At 37.6% G+C, this 25696-nt stretch overlaps 2 protein-coding genes across 2 annotated transcripts; one reads left to right on the forward strand and one right to left on the reverse strand.

The window, feature by feature from the left end:
* Positions 1–1114: 1114 nt before the first annotated feature.
* On the reverse strand, positions 1115–7651 carry cd44a (CD44 molecule (Indian blood group) a). Its single transcript, XM_017722786.1, has 5 exons — positions 7518–7651; positions 3531–4205; positions 3010–3099; positions 2818–2896; positions 1115–2538 (listed from the first exon to the last, which is right to left on the reverse strand). Exons 1-5 carry the CDS (start codon positions 7582–7584, stop codon positions 2337–2339), a joined length of 1113 nt encoding a protein of 370 aa, XP_017578275.1. The 5' UTR covers positions 7585–7651; the 3' UTR covers positions 1115–2336.
* Positions 7652–12390: 4739 nt separating this feature from the next.
* LOC108442647 (APAF1 interacting protein) lies at positions 12391–25063 on the forward strand. Its single transcript, XM_017722787.2, has 7 exons — positions 12391–12574; positions 14444–14544; positions 15313–15361; positions 18235–18352; positions 18433–18568; positions 21062–21229; positions 24689–25063. Exons 1-7 carry the CDS (start codon positions 12524–12526, stop codon positions 24786–24788), a joined length of 723 nt encoding a protein of 240 aa, XP_017578276.1. The 5' UTR covers positions 12391–12523; the 3' UTR covers positions 24789–25063.
* The last annotated feature ends 633 nt before the right edge of the window (positions 25064–25696 follow it).

A 25696-nucleotide genomic window follows, 5' to 3' on the forward strand; every position in this document is an offset into this window, starting at 1 on the left:
ATGGTTTTATAAAACATAGGCAAATCATGTATTCAGGAGTTTTCTCGTCATTTTATTTCAGGTTAGAGATTTGCAGGTTTTCTTGTGTAGCTGCACACATATATTCAATATGCATCCAGTTATTTTGTTCATTTCAGAACAATTGATATTGTCTGCAATATTTATGCAGACAACTCCGGTGAACTTGGTTGGGAAGAAAAATGATTAAAAAAAAGCACTATATATAAATATGATCATATTTTTCACTTGTCTCTTTGAACCATAATGGTGAATGACTGTGTTTTATTTCTGTGAATTGTCATATGTTTTTGGTAGGGTTAATGGCATTAGGGGAAAAAGTCAAATTTATTTATATTACAAACATAAATCTGTCCTCTGCTGAGTTCAAGGTCAGGAACATGTAGATTTCTATAACTGCATAAAGGTCTGTATTACTGGGGCTATGAGTGTTCAGGCGGGGCCTGACAGTAACTGAGTTTTATGTGTGTTGCGAATTTTATTGAGATGTTTGTGAATGTATGTATAGTGTTTTTAATGTGGCCGTCACGGTCTCTTTTTGTGCTACCCCATTTTATTTATTTATCAGAGTCATGAACATACTTGCATACAAATATAAACTTTTTGAATTTGTCTTTTTCCTCTATTTTTTCTATGGATGCTTATGAGAAATTGTAAATAAAGGCAACACAATGTCTCTTGTTTCTCTCTTCTTTATACATGATGAAGCAGCTGGTGCATAATTTTTGTTCTTTTGTAATACCATTTAAAAGTTGGAATCACAGTTCAAAAGTTTGGCATCAATGAAGAATAATAAGTGAAGAATCAATCAGTGTAACCAACATAGAATCAGTCAAAGTCATTTGTAAAGTCACAACTGTGTGTATATATATATATATATATATATACATACATAATGTAGTATAATAGTAAATGCCTTAGAGCTCTACATCCTAAAATGAGTGTATTAATGTATCCATAATGTCCATAATACTTGGATTTCAAGTATAACTTCCCAATAATAATTAAATACATATTTACACTATATTACTTAATCTTTAACAACTTTTTTGGTTGCCAAAATATGTGAAATATTAAACAGAACATCCAAAATATCTTTGATGTCTTGCTCAGAGTATATCTGAATTGTATTTGGTATTGATATTACTGTACATAAAACAACAACAAGCTTTATTTAATACATAAAAGTGATTCCAAACATTTGAATAATGTTTGTGCATCCATTCATGTGTGTGTGTGTGTGTGTGTGTGTGTGTGTGTGTGTGTGTGTGTTTAATATTAATAGACACAGTCCCTTTTACCATTTAACCTTGTCTTCAATTCCCAAAACAAAATAGGCACAATTTAAACATACAATTATATGTAAAAGTTTGAGCATCCCTGGTCAAATGACATGTTTTGTTGATTAATAAGTTAGAATATCCTCTACAGGCAAGCTAAAATATGGCAATGTTTTAAATATTTAATGTACAGGAAAAAACAAAACATGAAGTATAAATTGTGCCATTTCTTTAGCATCTTTGGCCTCAAATGAGTTAACCTGAAATTTGACCAGAAGCGTGCAAACTTTTGTGTATTATTCACGTCAAGTGACATTAGCATTGAATCATTCTGTTGTTGGCTGCATTTCTTGATCATCTGAAAGGCATCATATATCACACAGTACATAGTACTTACAGATAGATATTTACAACAGCTTTAAATAACAGTGAACTAATGCTTAAGTTGTAGTTTTGAAATTAGATTAAACTTTCTGTAACACTTTACTATAAAGTGCTGTTCATAAGGCCACATGACACCTACACAAGCTAGTCATGTCAACATATATGAATGTTTATAAATGCTCTTTCATACAGAGGTCATCTGCCATAAAGGCTAACTTTGATCAAAATTGGCAAATATAGCCTTTCTCCCAAATGACACTTATTGGAAAACACCTGATTAAATATTTATGTAGAGTTGTGTTAGTTGTCATGACAAGCTTGTGTAGGCGTCATGTAGCCTACAGTAAAGTGTTACCAAAGTGTTTCTTTGAGTTTGATCGAAAAAGCAAAAAAGAAGTAAAACTTCAAGCTTGTGATTAAAACAAAGGCTGCAAATGAAAATGTGAACATTTCATTACTGTGTTCTGTCTGTAAAGTGAGGAGTAAAGATCACTATCAGACACGTGCATTGACACTAACTGTTGTGCTGTATCAGAGGCCTGAACACTGCACAGAATATGACGAAACAAAGGTCAGTTGAACTCTTTGGCTTTGTTTTTGGGATATTCTACATGTCAGTTAAGACCCAACGCTTTCGTTTCAGTCTCATCAGCACTACATTAGATATTCCTTCTCAGGAGCTTCTTCCAGAGAGATGACTGTAAAGTCTTTATCATTTTTCTGTCCCTTTTCTGGGTTCATGAGTGTCACCAGCTCCTGCTCCTTCTCTGACAGTGGAAGAGTTGCTGATTTGCCGTATTCCTCATTGCTGTCCTGTGTTGTCATGTTCAGGCTCGGCCTACTTGGCCCATACCACCTTAAAACAAAAAAGAAAGCAGGTAAAATAAATTCCAAATAAAAGCACTTTATTCTCAGTATATTGACTATATAATGCAAAGTGTATATATATATATATGACTTTGGATCATTTTTGATAGATTCATTACATACATACATACATACAATATAATAAACATTTTATAGACAACAACTGTAAATTGTCATTTAGCAAAATGCTGAGTAATGTATATTATAGACCTTGAGCAACTCAGAAATAATATTTAAGTTTTGTAATGGTATGGCTTAAAACACTTACATGTCTTTGGTAGCGATCCCAGCAAACACACAGAGAATGGCGCCGAGAGTCAGGCAGAATGCAAAGATAATCAACCAGGCTAGACAAGAGGAATTCAGCCCGGCATGAGTTAAACATGAGCATTTACAGTATTTAAAAAGAATGACATAAATGGTTAACAGTGGAGTCTGAGATACTGCAACATCAACTCACCAGGTGTGCCCTCTTCTGCCCGGGCAGATGTTGTGGGTCCTGGATTTTTAGGTAAATTATCAAATTTTTGGCTATTGTGGTGGGAAGGTGCTGCAGAGAGAATGTGTGACCAAAGATTTGATTTCAGATCAAAATTACTTTTTAGTTTAGTCTCATATCACATAATATAGCGTGTAATCACTGTCATATCAATATTTATATGGTAGATTTTGGTGGGGGCCTTTTTGTTTTCTTTACCCCATTTGGAAACTTGGAAGCTTTCCATCGTGTGATGATTTCATGACGAATGGACCAATAGAAAAGGCCCAAATCTATTTACATTCATGTACGTTTCAGTTACGAACATGTTTTTCTTTCTCTTATAAAGTTACCAGTTAGTTGTGACAGTGATGACAAGCTATTACTACAAATATACACCAAATATAAGGTGGATTTTCTACTTCTTTATGTATCTAAAGTTGAAATAGCAATTATTCAAGAGCTTATTTGTGGCAAAGTATGGTGAGAGGATGAAGAAATACCTTTAGCATGTAAATGTGTCTCTGAAACTTTCTCTTCAATAATTTCAAGTATAATGGTTGTCTTAGGGGTTGTAGTGAGCCCATCTGAGGTGGTACCTTGAGATTCCATCCCAGACCCATCCTCCGATTCAGTGGGCCAGATCAAACGAGTACTGGTGGGCAAGCCCCCCACACGAGTGCCGATACTGTTTGAAGGGGGGGAATTCTCATGCAGCTTTTCAGGGAGAAACTCTAAAAGCATGCCTGAACCTTCTATGTTCATATTCTCATTGATGGTTTCTTCAGTTGTGAGTTTTATCTCAGTGACCCCGAGCTCAGGGGAGGCCGTCTGTGCAGTGGTGCCTTCATTGTTCTCATTGGTGGGGAGCTTTGTTGTGCCTTGGTTAAAGATCATAGAGAGTGAAGTCTCAGGTTTCTCAATCTTTGAAACTTCTTCGGTAGGTCTTGCACTGACCTCAAGGCCTACTGTTGTCACTTCAGGCACCTTTACTCTTGTCACACTGTCCTCCTGTGGGGACTGGGATGTTTTTCCTTCTGGGTTTAGGCTGTTAGGGGTAGTGGCTGCCACGAGTAATTGTTTATTTTTGACCGACAACGTTGTCCCTTTGACATTCACTATAAAACCATCAGCTATTGCTTCTCCAAGAACGTCTTCATCTGGGTCAGGTTTTGCAACTATGAGAGAAGAAGGTCACATGGTAAATGGTTAAGAAACTGAATGGTTAATCAACTTTTTGGATGTTTTGTAACATTGAGCTGACCCAAACATATTTCACTCTTAAACACCTGTATAAGTTGATTGGATTTTATTATTTGTTTTATTTGAAGCCTAGTGACATAAAGACTTCATAACACATGCAAAAGCAAATAATTACATATTTATAAAGCAATTCTTGATTTTTTTTAACAGCATATGACATATAATTGCTATCTAAATTAAGTAAATGGCATTATATTGACATAAAGGACCTTCAGTTTAAGCAACATTATATTAACATTGCATAACATTATTAATCTATAACATGGTTATGAAGCATCATTTCTAAATAATAGAACTTTAAAGTTCCATGGAGAATTCTGATGCTCTTGAACCTAAGTCCCTATGAAGGTAGCTTACAAATAAAGCATTACAGACAACAGATTACAGCAGCACAAAGTACAGTAAAGCGCAAGAAGAGCAAACATTTTGCTGTCTGCTATCATACAGATGCATAAAAAGAAGAAGTAAAGGTATATAATAAAATTCTAAAACAACCATAAAATAAAACCATAAAACCAGGAATCTACTATTTACCTTTTACTCAGTTTATTGTTCACACTGAGGTTCTCATTACATTTTTGGGTTTGATTTCATTGTTATTGCTCACACCTGTCATGTTTGAGCTTAAGCACCAAAATTCTCTAAAAAAGTGAATGAAAGCGCCTAACAAACTTCAGTTTCTACGCTGATGAATGCTGGATGTACTGAAAAGTTCCGCTGCAGTTCTATAGTGAATGTGGTACATTTTCAATCTCATAGTTTTTATTCCTGCTTTTATTCCTGTTTAGGCTCCCCCACAGAACCCCCCCCCCTCCCCCCACCACCACCCCACCCCACTCTTGGGAAATAAAAGGGAAATAATTTTCCAAAGCGAAGACAATTCAAGACAACTCAAAATGTCACGAAAGGAGTCCTGTTCGAACTTGCATCACTTTGCGGTTTGTCAGTTCACATGTCAGGGTGCCAACAAATACAGCATTTCAGGAATAGAAGTCGTTTGAAGATGTGACTAAGCATCTATTCTACATTAACCAGGTGTGTTCGAATCATTGCAATTGAAACGCATATGTGGTTGATATCAAGCTTTTCCCCAAAGCACAGTTTTCCCCAGGACCAAGTTTGCTTTCTAAAGTCCAGTCTGTATACTTCACTCACTTTTTCTGTCGTCCTGCGCATGCTCAGGAAAAAGGTATGAAACTGTCACTGGGGTGGTCCCCTAATGGGGTACATCTCAGTTCTTTTAATTAGGGAGCATAATTGTACCATAATCCTAAAATGTACTGGCTCCACACATCCCATTTCCATACAAGTATGTACTTTTCACCTGGAAAAACCTATTTAAGGTTCACAATTGGACCTTTAAACCATTGTTGTACCTTTGAGGGTACATTTACATTGTTTGCAGCTTGATGATGACCAGACCATTTTCCAACCTCTCCTTATACGTTTAAGAGTGATTTGTGTACATGATGTCTGTTCTGATTGCTTGTCCTCTATTATGCCTCATTCAAAACAATGTTCATGACTAAAACATTCATTATAATGTAACACAAATGAACGGGGCTTCACTGCCACAGGCTGAACATATGCATATGCATATCTAAATTTGTTGGTGTTTGCGATGTCACAGAAACAGTGCATTCAAAACGATGTTTTTTGTGGGACTGTGTGGACTGGACAGTGAATGGTACAAGTCATTCAAAAAGCGAGGAAAATGAGTTTTTCCATGATGTGGGCCCTTAAAGGAGTGAGCGATTTCCCTATGGATGTGTAACTTTAGGGCACCTTCTACCTGCTTAAGCCTCTCCCTTTCTTGCGTGTCATGAACACCTGCTTTATCTGTATTCTCCAGAGTATTTAGCACTCACACAAAAGGCTACTGTGTGTGCACACCAGGAAGCAGTTGGGGTTTGATGCACAGTGACTAGACTAGATTCATTAGAGCTGAGCTGAAACATGAGCCGGGTTGTGCCAGGCTCAATCCATTTAAGTGCTACGCTCAAAATTGCAAGTAGCAGGGGCTTCTACAGTACACTACAGTGACAGTTAAGGTTTTTAACCTTTATATTTTCCTTGTATTTTATCCACATAAATTCATAAATCGCAGAAGGAATATTTTGGCCTTCAATCCAGCCACATCTAAACAAAGGTGTCATGTTAATACTGTTGTATTTAAAGGGAAGTTCCACCTACTTTGCAAAATGTTTGCCTAACTAAATTGCTAAGATACAAACACAATCATTCAAAGTGTTTTGGTGTGAAAATGCTTAGCAAGAAACTTACCCAGTCAGAATTGGGAACCGTTCACAGTGGTGTTGATAGGAACCAGACGTGTTTAATACCTCTAAAATCTCCCTCATATAAAGCTATTACATAAAATGGTTATGAATTTTCTGCCTGATTCCTGAGACTTTCTATGTATTTACGGTCAGGAGGTGTAAGGCGTCGTAAGGCAAAATAGTCCCAAAAGAGACATTTATTTATTTATTATTTATATGGAATTACTGCAATTTTACCATCATCACCTTTACATATTGAAACTCAGAAGACACGTGTAGGTTCACTAGTCATTTTGAATGGTGAATAAAGTGGCTATACTTGCATCATCAGCCCTGGTTCCTGTCACCACCACTGTAAAGCAAATCCAAGTATGTCTCTCTACAATGAACCATTTTTTACATCAAACTGCTCTACAATACTTTACATTGATTTGATCCTGCAGAAATTTTGAAAACTTGGTGGAATTCTCCTTTATAGAACCAGTGTTACTGAGCATAACAGTACAGTTGCTAATCGTATGGCAACAGTGCTGTAAGACTATTAGAAATATTCAATATAAATGTTATACTAAGCATAAAGGTCCTGTAGGAGTTGTGGAGGATGTCAAGCAGAGGTGGGAAGAAAAGTTGAAACTAGCACTCAGTCTAAAATACTAAGATAGACCTCAAACATCGGAGCTGTGACCAATCACAAAGTAGTACAGATGCTGTTAGTAATATCAGAGAATGAAATGAAGCACAAAAAGGGGACGTAACCAAATGTCAATGAAATGTCAATAGGATATAACTGAAGGTAACAGATTGCTTTCCTCATGAAACTAGACGTGCTGTTATTGGAAAATACAAATACAAATCCGTTAAAATTCTATTTGCTTACACGTAACTGAATCAAGACAATGACGCACCTTTACCTACAAGTCATAATAGAGCAGTAATACATTCACTCACCTTCACCCTGAGTGAACTGAAGCACCACTAATCCCAATGTAACCAGCACAGGTAGGAAAGTCTGCATGGTTACTGCTGCGTTCTGTACAGGACGAGTTGAAGCCAAGTTGTGTGTCAGCGTGTGTTCAACGCTGAGATTTCGAGTTTGAGAGAATAAGTAACATGCCTTACCTCTTTTATAAACTTGAGTCATCACCTTGATGACACACTCTGAGGTGAGTGATGGGTGGTGCTAGTGCAAACACACCCAGCCTATTGAGTCACTCTTCCTTTCTCACCGGTCATTAGTCTACCTCACAGACCGAGCCAGACACTTAACCTCCTTCACGCGGATCAACTTCATCTTCTTGGACGTCACTGGAGCTCACCTTAAGAAATATCGCATTGCTTAAAAGCAGTTTTCTGTAAACATGCTTAATTATAGTCATAAAACAAATATTTACTGGCGGATTATGTGAGATTTACACTCTAACGTAGACATTTGGCTCTGATTTGTGCTCACGTGTTTCAAACCACGCTGGATTTCTGTGTTCATGTTAAAGCATGTGTGTGTTTTGGATACATTCACTGGCCACTTTATTGGAAACCCCTACCCTGTAGCTCCCTCTTGCCAGTATACAGTTAGCCCATCAGTTGAAGTGGTTTAGTCCGTTTCTGACCACAAGCTGCTTTTGGCTAGGTATATTTGGGTGGTGGTCCACTCTCAACCAGTAATGACAATGAATCCAGCAACCTCAGCTGTTCTAGATACACTGTTCCTGATCCACTGCACAAATAGCCTGATCAACAGTGCTCCTGTGGTCAGACACTGACCAACAATGAATAAGGCAGAGGGTGGCTTGTCAGTTGTGCATAGGGCTGGCCTGAATAATTTGTATATGTAATCGTATCTTCATCTTCTCAAGCCACAAAAAGTCCATTGAAATAAATAAATAAATAAATAAATAAAAAGTTATTGTTAATGACTTAATAAGACTGATACCGTTTTATGCAAAACTTTGAAATCACATTTTATTGATTTTCTAAGTGAAAAAAAGAATCTGCAATATAAGGCTGGTGAACCACAGATGCACAATATGTCCGATTAAAATATATATTTGATCTAAAATGTTTAAGTATAGTAATCTAACACTAGTCTCTAGAGAGGGTGACACTATAACTGGTGAACTCAGAGTCTCAAACCTCTTTGCTGTGGTGAGTTCAGACAGTGAACTTTGTTGAAAAGACCGGTGCTGCTGGTCATTCCACAGCACAGGGGTCTGGCTTGTAGATGGAGTTCGCTCTAGCCAGTGTATCTTTTAGCTGCGGATATTGTGTGGAATGGAAGTGATCACAGTTTCAGTGCTCCTGTTGCCATGTAACGTGTCCAAGAGGGCAGGCTGCACCGGCTGAGCAGGATAGCAGCCAAGCTGCTTCTAGATTGGACCTTATCACATTCTCTGGAGCTCCAAAAGCTCCTCATTCCTCCGTTCCTCTCAGCTATGACTGAGCTCAACTTGTCCTACAGGTTGCCCTCACTGCTGCTTTCCAGGATGCAAAACAGCAAAATAGCCAAACAAAACAGACAAAATAATTAAAATAATTAAATCCCAGGCTTATGACATACTAAGGCTTATTGTTAACTAACTACAGGGACTTAAATACAAACTGGTTGAACCGTCTTAGGTTGTAGAAGTGTGTAATAAAACTTTAGGCCTTAGCCATTTAAGAGGTTAAAACAAACTCAATCTGTAACCGTAATGGTAATAAATAAAATAATCATTCTAATTAGTTGCAGCCTTAGCATGATAAAAGCTGTATTTGAGTGAGAGGGCTACAATCCTGGCTTCTAAAAACACATAAGAACGCGTGAGCAGCTGGACTGACCATTAATACGGTTATTTTTTGAACTACATTAACGTGGATGTTTAAAATTATGATTAACTATGACACATAAATATCTTCTTAATGTCTTCTTAAAATCCACTTAGGCAGTTTTTATGAAAGTTCTGACATTCACCCAGGTTTTTTCTGCGATTTAAAAACACATGATGGATCAGAGATAGACTTTTTTAGGACTTTTCTCAAAAACTAATTTAAGAAAAGTTTAAGAAAAGATATTGGTGAATGAGGCCCAGTGTTTTTATCAGTGATTTTGAGAGCGAGTGTTTGAGTGCTCATTCAGAACTACCAATGTGTTTGGGTAACGACTTGTAAACTGTAATGTAGTTCTTTAAATTGCTTCATAAAAATGGTATTTGTTTCAGAGAAAAAGACATTTAGGACAGCATCAGACTGTTACTAGACTCTTTGGCTCAATCCCAAGGGGTGGTGGTTGAAATCTTCCCTTTGAAATGGGACCCTCAAATAAAGGAGAACAGCACTTCTTTAACAGCTATTAGTGCAGCTCTGTAGGCAACCCTGCCACTCTGCAGTGACAGCAGAGGACTCACTGCTGGGCTTTAGTTACATTTAGGCATCCTATGCTTTCAAAGGGGCTATTATTTATTATCACCCACCCCTAATTCTTTGGTGAAGTCAGCTATTCTGCCGCTTCTGGTTTGAATTTTCCTGTTCCACCTTAAATGGAGCAGCAGTTACACTCTAGCACTTCAGGTATCAGGATTGCTGGACTATTTAAGGTGGAATGGGAAAGTTAGCTAGCTAGCTAAGTATACATTAGCATACTACTAGTGATTTTTTATGCTTGTTATGAAGAAAATGAGCATAATACGTTGAAACAACATTAAAACTAAGATAATGCAATGGTTACTCTAATTTTAATGGAGAAAATATTCACATTTGTGGGTTTCCTTGGTCGCTTTTTATGTTTTCTCATAACAGTCCGTTTGGAGTGTGCCTTTGAAAAATCTCCATTTTGAGGCCCATGTAGCCCAACACTTCACCCTACCCCTCCATCTCAACAATTGGGACACCCTACCCTCTAGGCATGAACATGCAAAACAGAGGGCTAAGGGCTGAGTGGTAGGGGTGAGGGGTGGAATTGGATTAGGCCTCTGTGTGGCGAAGGGTTCTGTTGAGCACAGAGGTAGAAACGCCAAAGTCTGGAGCTGCTTTTCTTACAGTGGTGTTGGTGAACTTGAAGGAATCATATCCTGAGATGTGTAGGGGACATTTTGGGTGCAAACCTCAGGTTGACATTTCAACAAAATGAACTTTTAGACTTATAGACATATAGACTGTTTACATGGCTTATAAAGTGGTCAGTGAGTGGACGTACAAGGTAGGTGTTTCTAATAAGGCACATGGTGAGTGTAAGTTTGACTTGATTTAAGAGGTCATGATACGGAAGTCTGTGGGTGAAAATCATATCAATGGAAGTTTTGGGGAAAATAAGCATTGTCTGGGAGGCAGCCTTGAGGCATTGTGAGTCAGTTAAACAACCCATCTGGCAGGCTGACTCAGGAGAGTGAACCAATTCCTCACTCAAGTTTGTGTCAATACACGCTCACTTCCTCCTTGCAGGTTCCCCTGCAATCGAGAGATAAAGTGCCAAGCCTTTAGGCTGGTAAGACCCAAACAGATGCCAAACACAGGACAGAACCTGATTTGAGTCCTTCTGTAGAACTGCTAAACACACAGGGGTGAAAAGCCAACGATAATTCTACAGAATTGACCTCAATCTTAATTCAAAAGAAACAGTGTTTGGTTTAAGATTAACGGAACAGGTATTTCATCAGCAGAGTGAATCTGTATCAGTTACACAGCACTCAGTTTGCCCTTTCACTAACACCCATAGACCCAAGGCTTAGAATGATTCTCCAGGTTTGCTGACTTAGCAGAAACAGAAGAACAAGATTATATTTATGTGGTCAGTTTTACTCCTTAACTGTCGACACATTTCTCTGTGGCTCTCCTTACATCACCATCATTTTCTCTAGCCTGTAAGAAATAAATGTTAACATATAATCATGTTAAATAGGCCTATCAGAGCTCTCAGACTGTGTGGCCGTAAGTGTAAAATGGCTCTGTCTGGGGTTTTTCAACCAAAAAACAGGATTTGGCTCCTATAATTTAGAATTACACAGAAGCTGTGCGTTAAAAAAATGAACTGTGATGATATAAATGCTCGCTTTGATAAATATAAAGTAGACAGTGATCTTCATATGAACTTTATTGTTATAAAACGACTAAATGCCTGTATTTATTTGTTTGTTTGTTTTGTCTGTTTCTTTCAATAAACAAGTTTTGTCTCGTATTTGAAGCTGATTAAAGGATCCAGTGGTTTTGTTTTTACATTTCTTCATAATTCAGTGGTTGAGATGTGAACAAAGCCATTCAGAGCGGTTTGATGTGAAACGACTCATTTGTAGAGAGACTTACTGAATCAGCTGTCTTTACGGTGGTGGTGACACCCTTTATGTACCCCCCCCCCCCCCCGCCCCCCCCCCATGGATGGGTTAAATTAATTTGATTAAAATACACTTCAGTGCAAAACTTTCATGTAATAACTGAGGCAGCTTTTAGGGGCATCAAACACTTCAGACATCAACAGAGTCTGTTTCTCTAGAACTAAGCATGAATTTCACACCACTCTGACTCATTCTGTTGACATTTCAACCATTTTATTATGCACAAATTTTTAAATATCGGCGGAGTCGTCCTTTAAGTACGAATACAAAGGCGCAATAGCACCATCTATCGTCTGTTTGTCGCAGTGCAGCGTGTCCATAGAGGCACAGACACACGTAACAGAGCTTACCTAACGTTAAATTTCCCTCTGCGGTGCTATCTCGCCAGTTTTCACAGGACTGGCCTTATAGTGTAAATAAAGAACTAATGACAAACACCATTTTATATTTATTTTCTCAGCAACATTTTTAACGACTTCGTCTGTTTAGTGTTTTTTTATTCAGGCGATTTGCTACTAGGACTCAGGGGTCTTTCTGTCTTCCACCACAGGGAAAATGCAGTCCTGCCAAACAAGCTGGAAGTTGTGTTCGTGGTGGTTCGTTTAATGACGTGTTTAGTCCGAAAACAAAGAAATTAATCCGTTTAAAACGAACATGTCTGTTCATAGTGCAGCTAACGGGGACTGCGGCGACACGGCAGCGCTGGTAAGGGAATAGCTTCTTGTTCGAGTTTTCCGTTCCACCTTAAGTGCTGCAGTAGGTATTTTAACCTCTGAGGAGCCAAAATGCAACTTCTGCCCTATTTAAGGTGGAACGGGCGAATTCGGACAAGAAGTGAGCAAATGAACTGACCTAGATTCGGGCGAGCGTTTTGTAGTAGCCAAAACATTTATAGCGTTTCTGTGAACCTTTTCATGCTTCGGTGTTTGAGAAGTTTGAGTCCAGGAAAAATTCAGAGAAGAAACATTTCTAAATGTTAAACGAACATTTAACGGCTCATTTGGTCAGTAACGTTCGTTGGTACAGCGATGGGCGATATGGGAACAAGTCTAATATCACGATAACCTACTTAAAGACATTTTCACGATACGCATCACAATATTTGAGGTTAGTTTTTGAAAATTTTATTACGTTGCAACACAAAAAAAGAGGAAATAGTGCTAAAAAACACTTTTACATTTCTAATACACGTTTTTAAAAGCATTTCACCCAAACTAGGATGGACCAAATCCATTTAAACTGTGTGTTCAGTGCAATTGAAGTACTCAGTGTCTAAGTGTCCTCAGTAGAGCACATTGTGACTGAATGTGAAGTAATTTATCAGGATAATGTTAAATATCCCTGTATTACCTCTAGATAGCAGTAACATTACCTTGCAGCATATGTTATGTTCATTTTCCCTTTTCTTAAAGGATGCTTAATATGAGTACATACCCATAACTAAATGCATACTGTAGGTTCATGATATTCAGTTCTGAGGTAAAGAATTGATTTTGATGTATTAATAAAGCTCTTGAGTCTGGTGAGCTGTAATTATGGGATTATGTGGGAAAGGGTTAAAAAAGCTTAGTATTTTCTCTCCTGATTAAATGATAGGGCCAAGCTTAATCACAAGGTTTAATAATAGCCCTGGTCTTGGAGTATTATTAATACTACTGGTAATACTAATACTACTACTACTACTAATAATAATAGTATTGTTGTTATTTAAAAAATAGTAAATTGGTTTGGCTCAGATAAGTAGCCTATATGTTTTATTTTGAAACAAAGTGGAAATGCATGTTTTTGTGCTGCACAGTGAGCTTATAAAAAAAGCTATAAATTTAAAGCGCTATAAACAGTATAAAAACGGGGCAGTCGTGGGCTGGAGGTTAGGGAACCAGCCTCGTGACCGGAAGGTCACCGGTTCGATCCCCAGAGCTGACAGCACATGACTGAGGTGTCCTTGAGCAAGACACCTAACCCCCAACTGCTCCCCAGGCGCTGCGTATTGGGCTGCCCACCGCTCCGGGCAAGTGTGCTCACTGCCCCCTAGTGTGTATGTGCTCAGTAGAGTGTGTGTGTTTGGTGATTCATTGCCCAGATGGGTTAAATGAGGAGGTGAAATTTCCCCGTTTGTGGGACTAATAAGGGTCTCTTAATCTTAGTCTCTTAATCTTAATCTTAAAAACTGCCTGTTAAAGTGTCCATATAGTGTCCATTTTCAGTTCTTCAAACTGAAATCTCAACATGTCACAGAAGCAGAGCTGAAATATGTGCAGAGACGTTGCTGAGGTGGACATGAAACATCCTTTTTGAGGCTAAATAGATGGATTTAGGTAAATCTGTTGGTTTTTATGACATCACTAAAATGGCATATACAACACAGGCTGATTTTGTAGCCTGTTTTTCTATATATGGACTGTATGGATTGAGGGAACGGTATGTTTTCAGACTTGTTTACACATAGCAGCAAAAAAGGCAGTTTTCCGTAATATGGGCCCTTTAATAAACGTGACTTTATCAGGTGGTATATGCTGTTTGATTTTTCTTGGCTTGTGGATGATTATCGAACTGCGTGTTTGTGGTTTCCAGGATAAAGAACATCCGAGGTTGCTCATCCCTGAGCTCTGCAGACTCTTCTATCAGCTCGGCTGGGTGACGGGAACGGGAGGTGGCATAAGCCTCAGACATGGGTTGGTACACTTATTAATATGTTTGGTAGCATTTTACTTTACAGATCAGTAAGAAGTGGGTGATAAACATGGTAGTAGTATGGCAATATGTTGTATTTACCTAAAAATAGTAAGTTAGTAATTGTAATGGTAACAAAGCCAGTAATAATTTGATAAAATACTAATAACAATTTTACCATCCTAAAAGTTACAAGCTAATATAAACAAAATCTTGCCTGCTTTTGTTGAATTTTACTGTTCCAATGCCATTTAGTTTCACTGTAACTGTCACTGTAATTTTATGGCATTATTACCACATAATTTTAGCAGAACTACTTCATTATTTTTGAGGCAATGACCCTAATGTTGTAAAACCCTTTAAGAAAAGATTTGGGGTGATATGTTGACAGATTTTGTGTTGCAGGAGCTGGGCACATTATTCCTATAAATGAAAACAACAATAATAAGCTGGAATGAAGGAATAATTATTTAGTGTTACTCACTTTTACTGTAATAGTTCCTAATGAAATTATTTTGTCAACTGGAAAATGTAACATTTTCTCATTGTATTACCAACTAGTTACCACTGTAGTTACTAGCATATTATTTAGTTAAAAACCTTAAAATTAGCATGTGTTTTTAGATAAGTAAAATGTTATATTACCATTACATTATTATTATTATTACCAACTTATTACTGATCTGTGCTACCAATACTTTTAGCCTGTTTAAAGCATATAGGTTAGTAATTGCAGTCATAGATCTGCTGCCTGCTGTTTTTGGTAACAGAGACCACATTTACATCGCCCCATCAGGAGTTCAGAAGGAACGAATACAGGCAAGTGACTTTCTTTCCCTTCATTTTTTAATGCTTCACTGTACAAGTGTCATCATTATTATCCTGTGTGGGAATTGAGCCATCAGTAGCTGTAACTTGATAATGTAAACATGTGGGGCCTTTCAGGGCACAGCTTTGATCACTTTGACTCTGTTCACACTTGGTATTGAAGTGTCTCGATGACCCGTTGTACCTCATTCACACCTGTGCTTAGTGCTGTCCACTTGTGATCGGGTCACTCAAGATGTTTGCTGTTGCTTAGTGTGAACGGGGGCCTTTGACAGTAGATTTGGATCATAGTCAAATGTGAACCATGAGGGCAGAAAGAATGGATGTAAGTAATAAGCTCTGTTCAGGTTGAATTAGTTTTACCTGGGGAGGTGCAGTAATTTGAGTGATTACAGACAAGATCCCTGATTTTAATCCAGTACAAATCTCTACTGTAATTTTTATGAGTCTACTAAGGAATAATTCCAGATTGAATTACCTTCTGTAATTCGCTGAGCTCCCCCAGTAATAAGTCCTGTTCAAATCGATCGGTTGGATAGTGTAGTGGTTAACACTTCTGCCTTCTATGCTGTAGGCTGGGGTTCAAGCCCCCACCCTCAAATTGTCAGTCGCTCTGGATAAGAGCATCTGCCAAATGCGGTAAATGTAATAAAGAATGGCACTTGCGTTTTTTTTCTTTTTTTGCAACCTGAAGGCAAGGCTAACAGTTAAATAGAGCTTAATTGACTCAGTTTCTTAATCCTGAGGTTTATGACACAACACCACTGTCTGATGTACTATATGTTTCAGAACATATATTATGATTATGGCCCATCATTTGGAACTGCCCTTGATTACAGGTGTTGATTCACAATGAAATGAGATGTAAAGTCTCCACCTTCGTCCAGCGTTGCCTTTTTTGGCACCATATTTAACATTTGGCTGCACAGCATGTTGTTATTGTTCACCCGTCATGCTTACATAAATGTTAGCACAATGATGTTTTGATCCAAGCTATTTGGTATAATTTTGGGTAATTACACAGATTCTTTATTCTGTACCGATCGGCCAGTCAAATTGCGTACAAATAACGTTACCGGACCACCTCTGGTAAAATAAGTCCAGCTCCAATAGGGCTTCAGCAATATTTTTATCCATTGTTTTCTTCTATTCTCACCGGCAGTTGCCATGACGTCACAACAGTTCCTCTAGAATGGGATAACGAGTAACGCTTTTCACCAAGAGTAATTACGATGCCATCGAATTGTCTCAAAAGCACAGCAACATTATGTGCTGTCAGGCGGTGGCACAACAGCTATTGAAAGCTTAAAAGGACATCAGAAAGTAAATGCTACAAGCACAAAGACAAGTGCAGATCAGAATGTCAGTGTCTGAGGAAGACGAGGCTGAAAGAGAATAGCTAGCAGCACTGAATTTAAAAATTCATGTTTGCTCCTTTCATTTTGTGATGAAACAAAATAAATGCATAAGAGATACATTCTGATGAACAAAACAAATGAAGAAGGCACACCTGATGCTATTTTAGTCAGCCTATGAAATACTTTGCTTCTGCAATGCTAATCAAATAAACCATCATGTCTATTTTGGCAAAATAACCAATTATAATGTTTCTCATAGGATATTACTTTCATTTAAAATCCCTAACCTACCTTCCACAAAACAGCAACAAAGTGGCTACAAGATCTGCCCGGACCAGTGATGCAAGACCATCCTGCAGTCTCTACTACGCCGCTGTTTTGAACCATAACCCATGCTGAGTAGCTAGGTTTCGCAACGGCTGTACAACGGCCTGGCTGTACTTCAGCTTTGATATGTGAACTGTTTGTAGTTTTAATACCAAACCATTCACATTTTATTGCTGTGTAGATAATTAAAACTTCTGTGCTTTTATCATTTCTGAGTTCTTAGACCAGAGGTCTTTACTCAAAATTCAGTAAGGTCTAGTTAAAGAAAATTTCCTCAAGCAAAGGTCCGGAACTTTTAACTCTGTGCCATACACTGTATACTGAAGTAGCCTGGTAGGTGTATCAACATCTTATGTAGTCAACAACTGAATGTCAAATCAAATAAAGTGCAGTTGTGATATTTCAACATCATTTATTGTGTTTTCTCGTTTTAGAGCATGGCATGTAAGGTTATCTGGCTCACTTTCTTCTTCAACTGCCTGTCTCGCCTCGTCCCTCCTCTGTGTGTGCGTCACTCCCTTGAGTCTCAGTGCTCATTGTAATGCACAGATCTGATTGGCTGAGTAGCGTCATGTGTGATATTTACAACACATGCAATTGGTCTGTGAGTTTCCCAGGCCGCTAAATCAGGAACCATAAAGGCTAGAAAAGTTACGCCGATTAAAATAGGACCACCCCATCAAAATTACATAATTCCCCATAGTTTATCGGTTGTAGACCCTGGTCCGCATAGGACTCGGACCACTGTCTTCTGCCTGTTAGTGACCTCTGGTATAGACCTTCAGAAAAATCAAGGTAGCTGATAATGTCAACGTACGTGACATCTGGACAGAGTTTCATGTCGTCAACCCAGACTTGGTATGGGTTCAGTGGACAAGGGTCAGACTGGGTGATACCATTTACAGTTCTTGTTAAACATTCTTGTCCATGATACCACCATGACACAACTGCCATCTGCTTGTATCCAAAAAGCAAAACCAGCTAGCTACACAGTTTAAAAACTGGCTAATGATAAATCATTTTAGCCTTGAAGCTAATCCGTACGCTATCGGATGTCAACAACAAACACATACCGGAAGTCGTGTCCAGATGTGCAAAGCTTAATGGTAAATGTTGTTGTCTAGGAAAACCGTGGATAGCAGTTGTGGGTAACAAGTGAAAATGACTATTTCTTGGCAGCCAGAAGACATGTTTGTATGTGACGTGAACGAGAAGGACATCAGTTGTCCACCTACATGGAAGAAGCTGAAGAAAAGCCAGTGCACCCCGCTTTTCATGAATGCCTATACTATGAGAGGTGAGAGTACACATACATTCTCTGTACAGAATTCGCCTTGCTCAACATGTTTTTGAAGCTTGTTCCTCCTCCACCTGCAGGAGCCCAAGCAGTAATTCATACGCACTCTAAGGCTGCTGTAATGGCCACTTTGCTGTTCCCTGGAAAAGAGTTTTGTATTACTCACCAGGAGATGATCAAGGGGATTCGCAGAGGAAACTCGGGCTCAAATTACAGGTTGGCAAAATCTGCTCACTGACATTATAGGTGCTGCTGGTATAAGTCTCATTAAAGTGATAGTCTGGCGAAAAAGCACATTTGCATAATTATCCTCTTATGTGCAGTGCAGTTCAAACGTGTAAGACCACCCCTCATTTATTTAATTTCTGGTTAAAATGTTGTTCATTTTTCAAGATACATTTCTGAGGATGTTGTGTAAAAGATTTGCATTAGGAAGTGTAAAAGTGTTGTATTAAGTGAAAAATAGGATTTTTTGTTGTTGAAACTGGAGTTCAAAGAATTATTAAGATGCAGAGAAAAGGGGAAGCAAGATCCATCCAAACTGTCACCATCAGATAATCCTATTCCTCAGAGCTTTCATCTTAGAGAGATGAGAGGTGTTTCTGCCCATCCTTCCACTGTGAGAAGACATCTCAATGCTATGGGTTAGAAAGGATGTGTAGCAGTAAGAAGCCCTTTCTGAGGGGGAAAAAAAACCCTGAAAATTTGCAAATCAAACAAAATCATTTGGATTTTGACTAGGATTGGGATTACTTAGATTGTGAGAAGCAGAAAAAAATAAATCTGTCAGAAGGGTAGAGGTTGTAATAAAATCAGAGGGTGTAAAAAAATTATATTGTATTCATTTCTAAAATTGAAAAATATTTAATACATAATGGCCGTTTTGACTAGGAGTTAAAAAACGAAGGGTGGTCTCTGACTTTTGCACATTGCTACAGTCATTCAACCAAGACATGTTTTGTGTAAATGTTGTTTCTTTAGTTTTGCACTATAAAGCTAATGTAGGTCATGAGTAGTGGAAGCTTATACCCCACCAGTTAGCATTGTACATATTGCATGCCAAAACTATGTAGTTATTAAATCAGTCATGTTCTGAAAATAACAATAACAGTGCAGATTGCAGCTACGTGTTCAAGCTTAATTCCTAAAACGGTTAGGACAGTACTTGAAATGCAGATAAAGACAGAAAGTAGTGATTTGTAAATCCACTTTGACCTTTATTTAAATGAAAGCAGATATCAAGATTCACTGTTTTATCATATCAACTGCGTAGTTTTGTAAACATAAGCTCATTTTGAAATTGATGCCTATAAAACGTTAAAAAAAGTAACATGATTAGTAACATTCGAAAAATGTTTTTAAACATTTAACAAATGGGGCGTATGCAGAGCAGAAGCCGTACATCACCGCTGTCCTGAAACGCTGCCCACTTCTCTGGGCTTGAGCTCATCTGAAATGGACTAATTCACAGTGGACACATGGTATTTTGCCAAATCAGCGATTCAGATTGTTTATGGAAATAGTGGACATCATGTTCTCTGGGCAAAGAAAAAGAAGCCTACCATTTGGATTGTTATGCTGCCTATTAGAACATTTATTTTTCAGGAACTTCTTGTGAACTGCTTGTTTCAACATGACGATGACAAGAAACCGCCTATGTGTGTTACAACAGTATGGCTGTGTAATCAGAGTGGATGTGCTAGACTGGTCTGCCAGTTTCCTGTTGAAAACAATATGAAGTGTAAAATATCACAGCCCCAAAAAATATCAAGGCAACATATGGTTGGGCTGCTGAAGATTTGCACAAAGAAGTGCCCATATTTTACCTTTCAAGACTGGATCCATTGGTGTCTTAGTATCCAAGTAATTATTCATTGTTGTTAAAAGGAAAGATAATGTAACAGAATGGTAAATGTGTCTTTTCCCAACTTTTTTGGAATATGCCAACATGTTTTTCAGTTTAATACAGGTCAAACAGAATTTACTAATGGCGGTGTTCATTTTTTTTTATTTGACATTTCACATACTGTCCCAACTTTTTTGGAATTGGGTTTGTATGACCGTGTAAGCCATGCTTGCTAATGCAAAGAAAACCAACAATAGATGCCAATTATAGTGAGAAATTTAAAGATGTAATATGGAGTATCAAACAGACTCTGACTAAATGCTGAAGTATTTTAATGACACCTCTTTAGTTTAGCTTCAGAAAAAAAGGAATGTAGTTGTAGTCAAATATTAGAATACAGGTTTAATTTTCTGCTGAATAAAGCGGAGAGAACCCATGACAAATGACATTAGGGAGACCTTCTGGCACATTTTTAAAACTTACTTAAAACATACTTAAAAAGTAGCAGGTCACTCTTTTGACTGTCTTGTGTTGGAATGGGCAACTGCATACTCCAGCAGTTAATGCAAATTACTGCCTGCACTCACAGAAGGGAGCCCCCTACCTGCTACCTCATTATAAAGTTTACTTCATAATGCTGAAAATGTCTCTCTCAAGACTGCATCAAATACAGCTACAATGAAACAAGCACACTTAAAATTAAACCTCTTAAAAAGCCAAATGGCTATTACACACTTCTGTAACTTGTGAACATATCCCTTTTTAAACTTTGTTGATATTGCGTAATAAGGCTCAGGATGTGCTACATTTGAGATTTTAAGAGGTTAGTGTGTGTGTGTGTGTGTATGTGTGTGTATTTTAAGATATGATGACACTCTGGTGGTACCCATCATTGAGAACACACCAGAAGAAAAGGACCTGAAAGAGCGCATGGCCAGAGCGATGGAGGAGTACCCAGATTCCTGTGCTGTCCTTGTCAGACGACACGGAGTCTACGTCTGGGGAGAGAGCTGGGAGAAAGCCAAGACCATGTGAGATACAGAAATCAAGATCTGTTATTATCAGTTATAGAATTAATGGACAGAATATTTTGCAAGTTAGAACATTGTGTTCACATCTGTCCAGGGAACAATAATATTAAATAAGAGTATAAAAACGGCACCACTATTAGAAGTGCCTTTATTAGTGTAGTAAGAAAAGTATAGATGGTTTGGGATGCAGCCAGAATTTTTTTTTATTACTGATTATGGTTCAAATTACGACTCATCAGATTAAAATAATGACTTATTTTAAGATTTAGGTTTCGTAGGTCAAAATGATGACTAATTACTAAAGACCAAGTTATTACTCTTTCAAAAAATGTAAACATAATACATCAACAAAATAATCAACATAATACATCAATGTTATGAGAAAACTATATACTGTTTAAACATTAAATAATAAAGTACTTATTTTGACTTTCTGGTTCATTTAGTGGAGTGGGATGGACTATGTGAAGGGGATAAATGAACTTGGAAGTTATTTAATATTATAAAATCTCTGTATAATATTAGAGCGCATCCTGCTCGCTTCCTACTCACTTTCTTATTCCCTACATCAAATGAATAATAAGACGACATGGCAAAGGTTCACAAAATTTGCATTATAACTCTGTTTTCTCTGTCTCTCACATTAGCACCATTGATTTTCATAGGCATTCAACGGCGCACAAACAATATTTACTATCCGTCTTCATAAATGGGAGTGGGTAATTTATTATAATAATATCCTTCCAGTATTTAGCTCTTTGAAAGAGAAAATCCTATAAGCGCACATGCAATGAGGCGAAAGAGCAGCGACCGCCTTTTTGATCTTATTACAGCCGCTAAAAAGCCGTTGCCCCTTTTCAGTAAAACATAGTAGTTGCTTGCCAAGACAAGGATTGCAACACCACAAAATTAGTAAACCACTCCAAAATCTAAAATGTGCCATAACCTTTGCACGGAGCACATTTTAGGTTTTTAAATGTTAAATTCATTAAAAACTCCAGGAGCACTGCTGTGTCTCATCCAATCATATCAGCACAACACACACTAACACATCACCATTACCTCAGTGTCACTACAGTGCTGAGAATGATCCACCACCCAGATAATACCTGCTCTGTGGTGGTCCTGTGTGGGTCTTGACCATTGTAGAACAGGGTAAAAGGGAACTAACAAATTATGCAGAGTCATAGATGGGCTACAGTCTTTCACATTGCATGGTTTTCATTTTGAGTAATTCAAGAAGTTTGAGAGAGAAAAAAAATAACACGGCGCTATAATATGTTTGGGGTTCAAGGTAATTAAAAGAGCACAGCAGGTGTAGGAGAAAGTAATTGCCTCTTTAACCAGTTCTGTCCACTTAGCTGGAATAATTAGGGTCATAATGTTGGATTACTGCAGTAATCTCACAGGTTTGATTAGGATGAGTAGTTCCCAGTATAAATTTACTTTCTTTAAATTGAACACAAGTTATTCTGGGAGCTCACAGCTTGTAAAAGCAAAAATCCTAGAAAATAGCTGGAAATCTTGCCTATAAAATTACTGAGTTAGCTATTCTGCAGCTAGAGATCTTTAGATCAGTTTTGATGACTGCAGTACCCAAAGGGTCTGTACCAAAATGGAATGCATAACAGAGTAGCAAGCCAGAAATTACTGTCTATTTCAGTAGCACCCAAAACATCACAGCAGTGGTTTTGATTCTGATAGATCAGATGGCACAAGACGGGACATTTCAATCTAGACATGGCATGGTTCCCACACATCCTGGAAAACCTAGAAAGTCATAGAAAATAACAGAAGAGACAAATAAAAAGGATTAAATGTCCTAGAAATATTTGTGAAGGAAATAAGTGTTGGGCTTTTAAACCACAGTCATTGCATATTGCAGCAAATTTGTTCTAGCAGATTTTTAGGGACTGATATCCAGTTTAGACCCGTTGTAGGCAGCTTTTCGAATGACATACAGGGCAGCCGCTCAGGACAGAGCTCATCCTTAAAAGAACAAATTAAAACAGCAGAATTTTAAGGGATGAAGAAAGGTTGGAAATTAGAAAGTGATTGACAACTTTCAATTAGTCCATGAATGATAATTTTATGCGTACCTCACAAAGCAAAAAATACATAAAAGATTCAATGTAAAAAATATCAGCAGTTATGCATCATTTTATGATGATGATCTTTTGGTGAGCAACTGCAGTTGTATCCATTTGCACCCAAGTGCATTTAAGTTATAAAGCTATAACTAATTATATATTACGTGCAGTTAGTTAAGCTTTTAAGTGCTTTTCTTCAAACAAAGGTTTAGGTATGGTTTAGTATATGTAGACATAACTGTTATTACACTTGGAATACATATAAATATTATTGGACATACTGATACACTTTAGTCCTACTTATGGTGTTATATTGCAACTAAAATGCACTTTTAAAATGTATTTTAAATTATAATTAAAGCACTGAAAATATTTAAACACACATGTTTTTTGAGTTAATTTGAATTATATTTGTGCCATTGAAATACATCTTCTGTGCCTACAAGTGCTTTTCTGTTCCGAAACAAGTTATGTTGCGATGGTGTTAATGTAAGGAATTGTCAGTTCTGCTGCACATTAAACATGTTTTAAATGTGTACTCTTAGGTGTACCGATAGCCATAACTGATTTCTAGTTACTTAGAAGTTTATTGCAATTAAAATGAAGCTAAATTGCAAAGGGTAATATACTTTTTGAAAATACAGAAGAATATAGTATTCTCTGTATGCTTAAAGTATACTATTAATGTACTTAAGTATGCAAGTATGTATTTTTTGCAAGGGTTTTTATGGAATATGGTTTCCTAAAAACCCAGATTTAATACCTTTTTGGTTTAATACAGTTCCCCAAGAGAGTGGAATAAGTTAAGCAATAACAGAAATGTGAAATAAACTTGTAGATGCCTTTACCAGATTTACTCAGTACATCCACTATGAGCCAGTATAAATTAGAGTTTAAATATCTAATTTGCAATTTTTTCATTAATTCTATCTCAGAGTTTCTAACTGAATGGTAAAAGTTTTCCCGCCACCAAGCAGGAAATAGTTGACTGCAATCAGAGGCACCTGTGGTGACACTTTTTGAGCAAAGTGGATAATTACTTTGTCTGCACAAAATTACACTGAGGTAAATTTCACCGAGGCATGCTTAAAAATAATAATAAATAAGGACTTCTCTTCGTATAATGCACTCAAATCAGGTACACATTGTTCCATTGTCAATGGAACAATCATGGATCATGATCATGGATTGGATAATGTAGTGTAAAAAAGTAGACTGAGCAACAGGCAGAGCAGCACTACTCCACAGGAGAGTATTCAACACGGACACCCTGATGAATGTATTATGCACTGATAGGTCCATTCATTAGACTATTAGGATCCATTAGAATAGCTCATAAGGTCATTTCTGCATTTTTTTTTTCTTCCAGGTGTGAATGTTACGACTACCTGTTCGACATCGCTGTTCAGATGAAGCAGTTTGGTTTAGACCCGTCTGCATTTCCCACTGAAGCCAAAGGCATTGTTTGACGTGAGGTCCATTACCGGCGTCAGGATAACATCAGCCTTTAGAAAAGCAGACAATGAAACACACATTTCTGTATCAACCTGGAAGAACTGTAAATGTGCTTCAATCAGACATCAGCTGTTATTATACATGTCCAGGTGCCTCTTTTTATGTAAATATCACCATTTCAATTATGGACAATAAAACTTTGATTGCTGTGATGAAAAAAATCTTTAATGCTTTCTAACTGCTGCTGACAAACCTTAAGAGTATTAAAACCTTTCACATGTTGTTTTTATTTTTTTGCAATTATGATTGGTATTCAATAATTATAGTATGTTTATCAGCTAATTGGTCCTTAAGCCAAGTAACTAACATTGTAAATTTTGTATATTCACTCCCTGTCATTAAAGGAAATGGCGACAAGTGGTTTTCCATGCATGAAATTGCATGTCTGCTTCTCAGAAAACCTTTCACCCTTTTGGAGCTTTTAATTCTCTCAATGGAAAGCTTCCTGAAATAAGCACATTTTTAAGCAGCTATTAATGCTGACTCACTACTCGGCTGCTTATTCTTGCATTTGAAGATTTATTGAAAAGTCATATTTTCCTCTCCAGGGCTCATAGCTGTTAAACCCAGGGCTGGTACAGTTTGATGCTCTTCCTTTCGTCCTCTGGCTGACGCCTCGTCAGGAATGGACAACATGTTCTAGTGAGACATGGTGCTGTTAGCAGATGATTTTTATGAATGTGGCTGGTTGTTAATTTAGATGGAGTGTGTACAGTATCAGGTAAAACAGTGATCTTTTCGGCCACAAGGTGGCAGTCTTGTCCTACAACTTGTGGCATCACCTATGACAATTTAAAATGCATGCTGCAAGTGAGCATTCATGTAATCCAGGTTTAATAAGTCTGCACCTTAACTATTGAGG

The sequence above is a fragment of the Pygocentrus nattereri genome, chromosome 25 (genome assembly GCF_015220715.1).
Source record: "Pygocentrus nattereri isolate fPygNat1 chromosome 25, fPygNat1.pri, whole genome shotgun sequence".
In the NCBI taxonomy this organism is placed as follows: Eukaryota; Metazoa; Chordata; class Actinopteri; order Characiformes; family Serrasalmidae; genus Pygocentrus; species Pygocentrus nattereri.

Excerpts from the sequence above, each read along its gene's own strand:
- cd44a (XM_017722786.1), bottom strand. The coding sequence starts at position 7,584 with ATGCAGACTTTCCTACCTGTGCTGGTTACATTGGGATTAGTGGTGCTT. Across the intron at positions 4,206-7,517 it reads TCAGTTCACTCAGGGTGAAG|TTGCAAAACCTGACCCAGAT; the intron begins GTGAGTGAATGT and ends CTTCTCTCATAG. Across the intron at positions 2,539-2,817 it reads GGGATCGCTACCAAAGACAT|GTGGTATGGGCCAAGTAGGC; the intron begins GTAAGTGTTTTA and ends TTTTGTTTTAAG.
- LOC108442647 (XM_017722787.2), top strand. The coding sequence starts at position 12,524 with ATGTCTGTTCATAGTGCAGCTAACGGGGACTGCGGCGACACGGCAGCG. Across the intron at positions 12,575-14,443 it reads GCGGCGACACGGCAGCGCTG|GATAAAGAACATCCGAGGTT; the intron begins GTAAGGGAATAG and ends TGTGGTTTCCAG. Across the intron at positions 21,230-24,688 it reads TGGGAGAAAGCCAAGACCAT|GTGTGAATGTTACGACTACC; the intron begins GTGAGATACAGA and ends TTTTTCTTCCAG.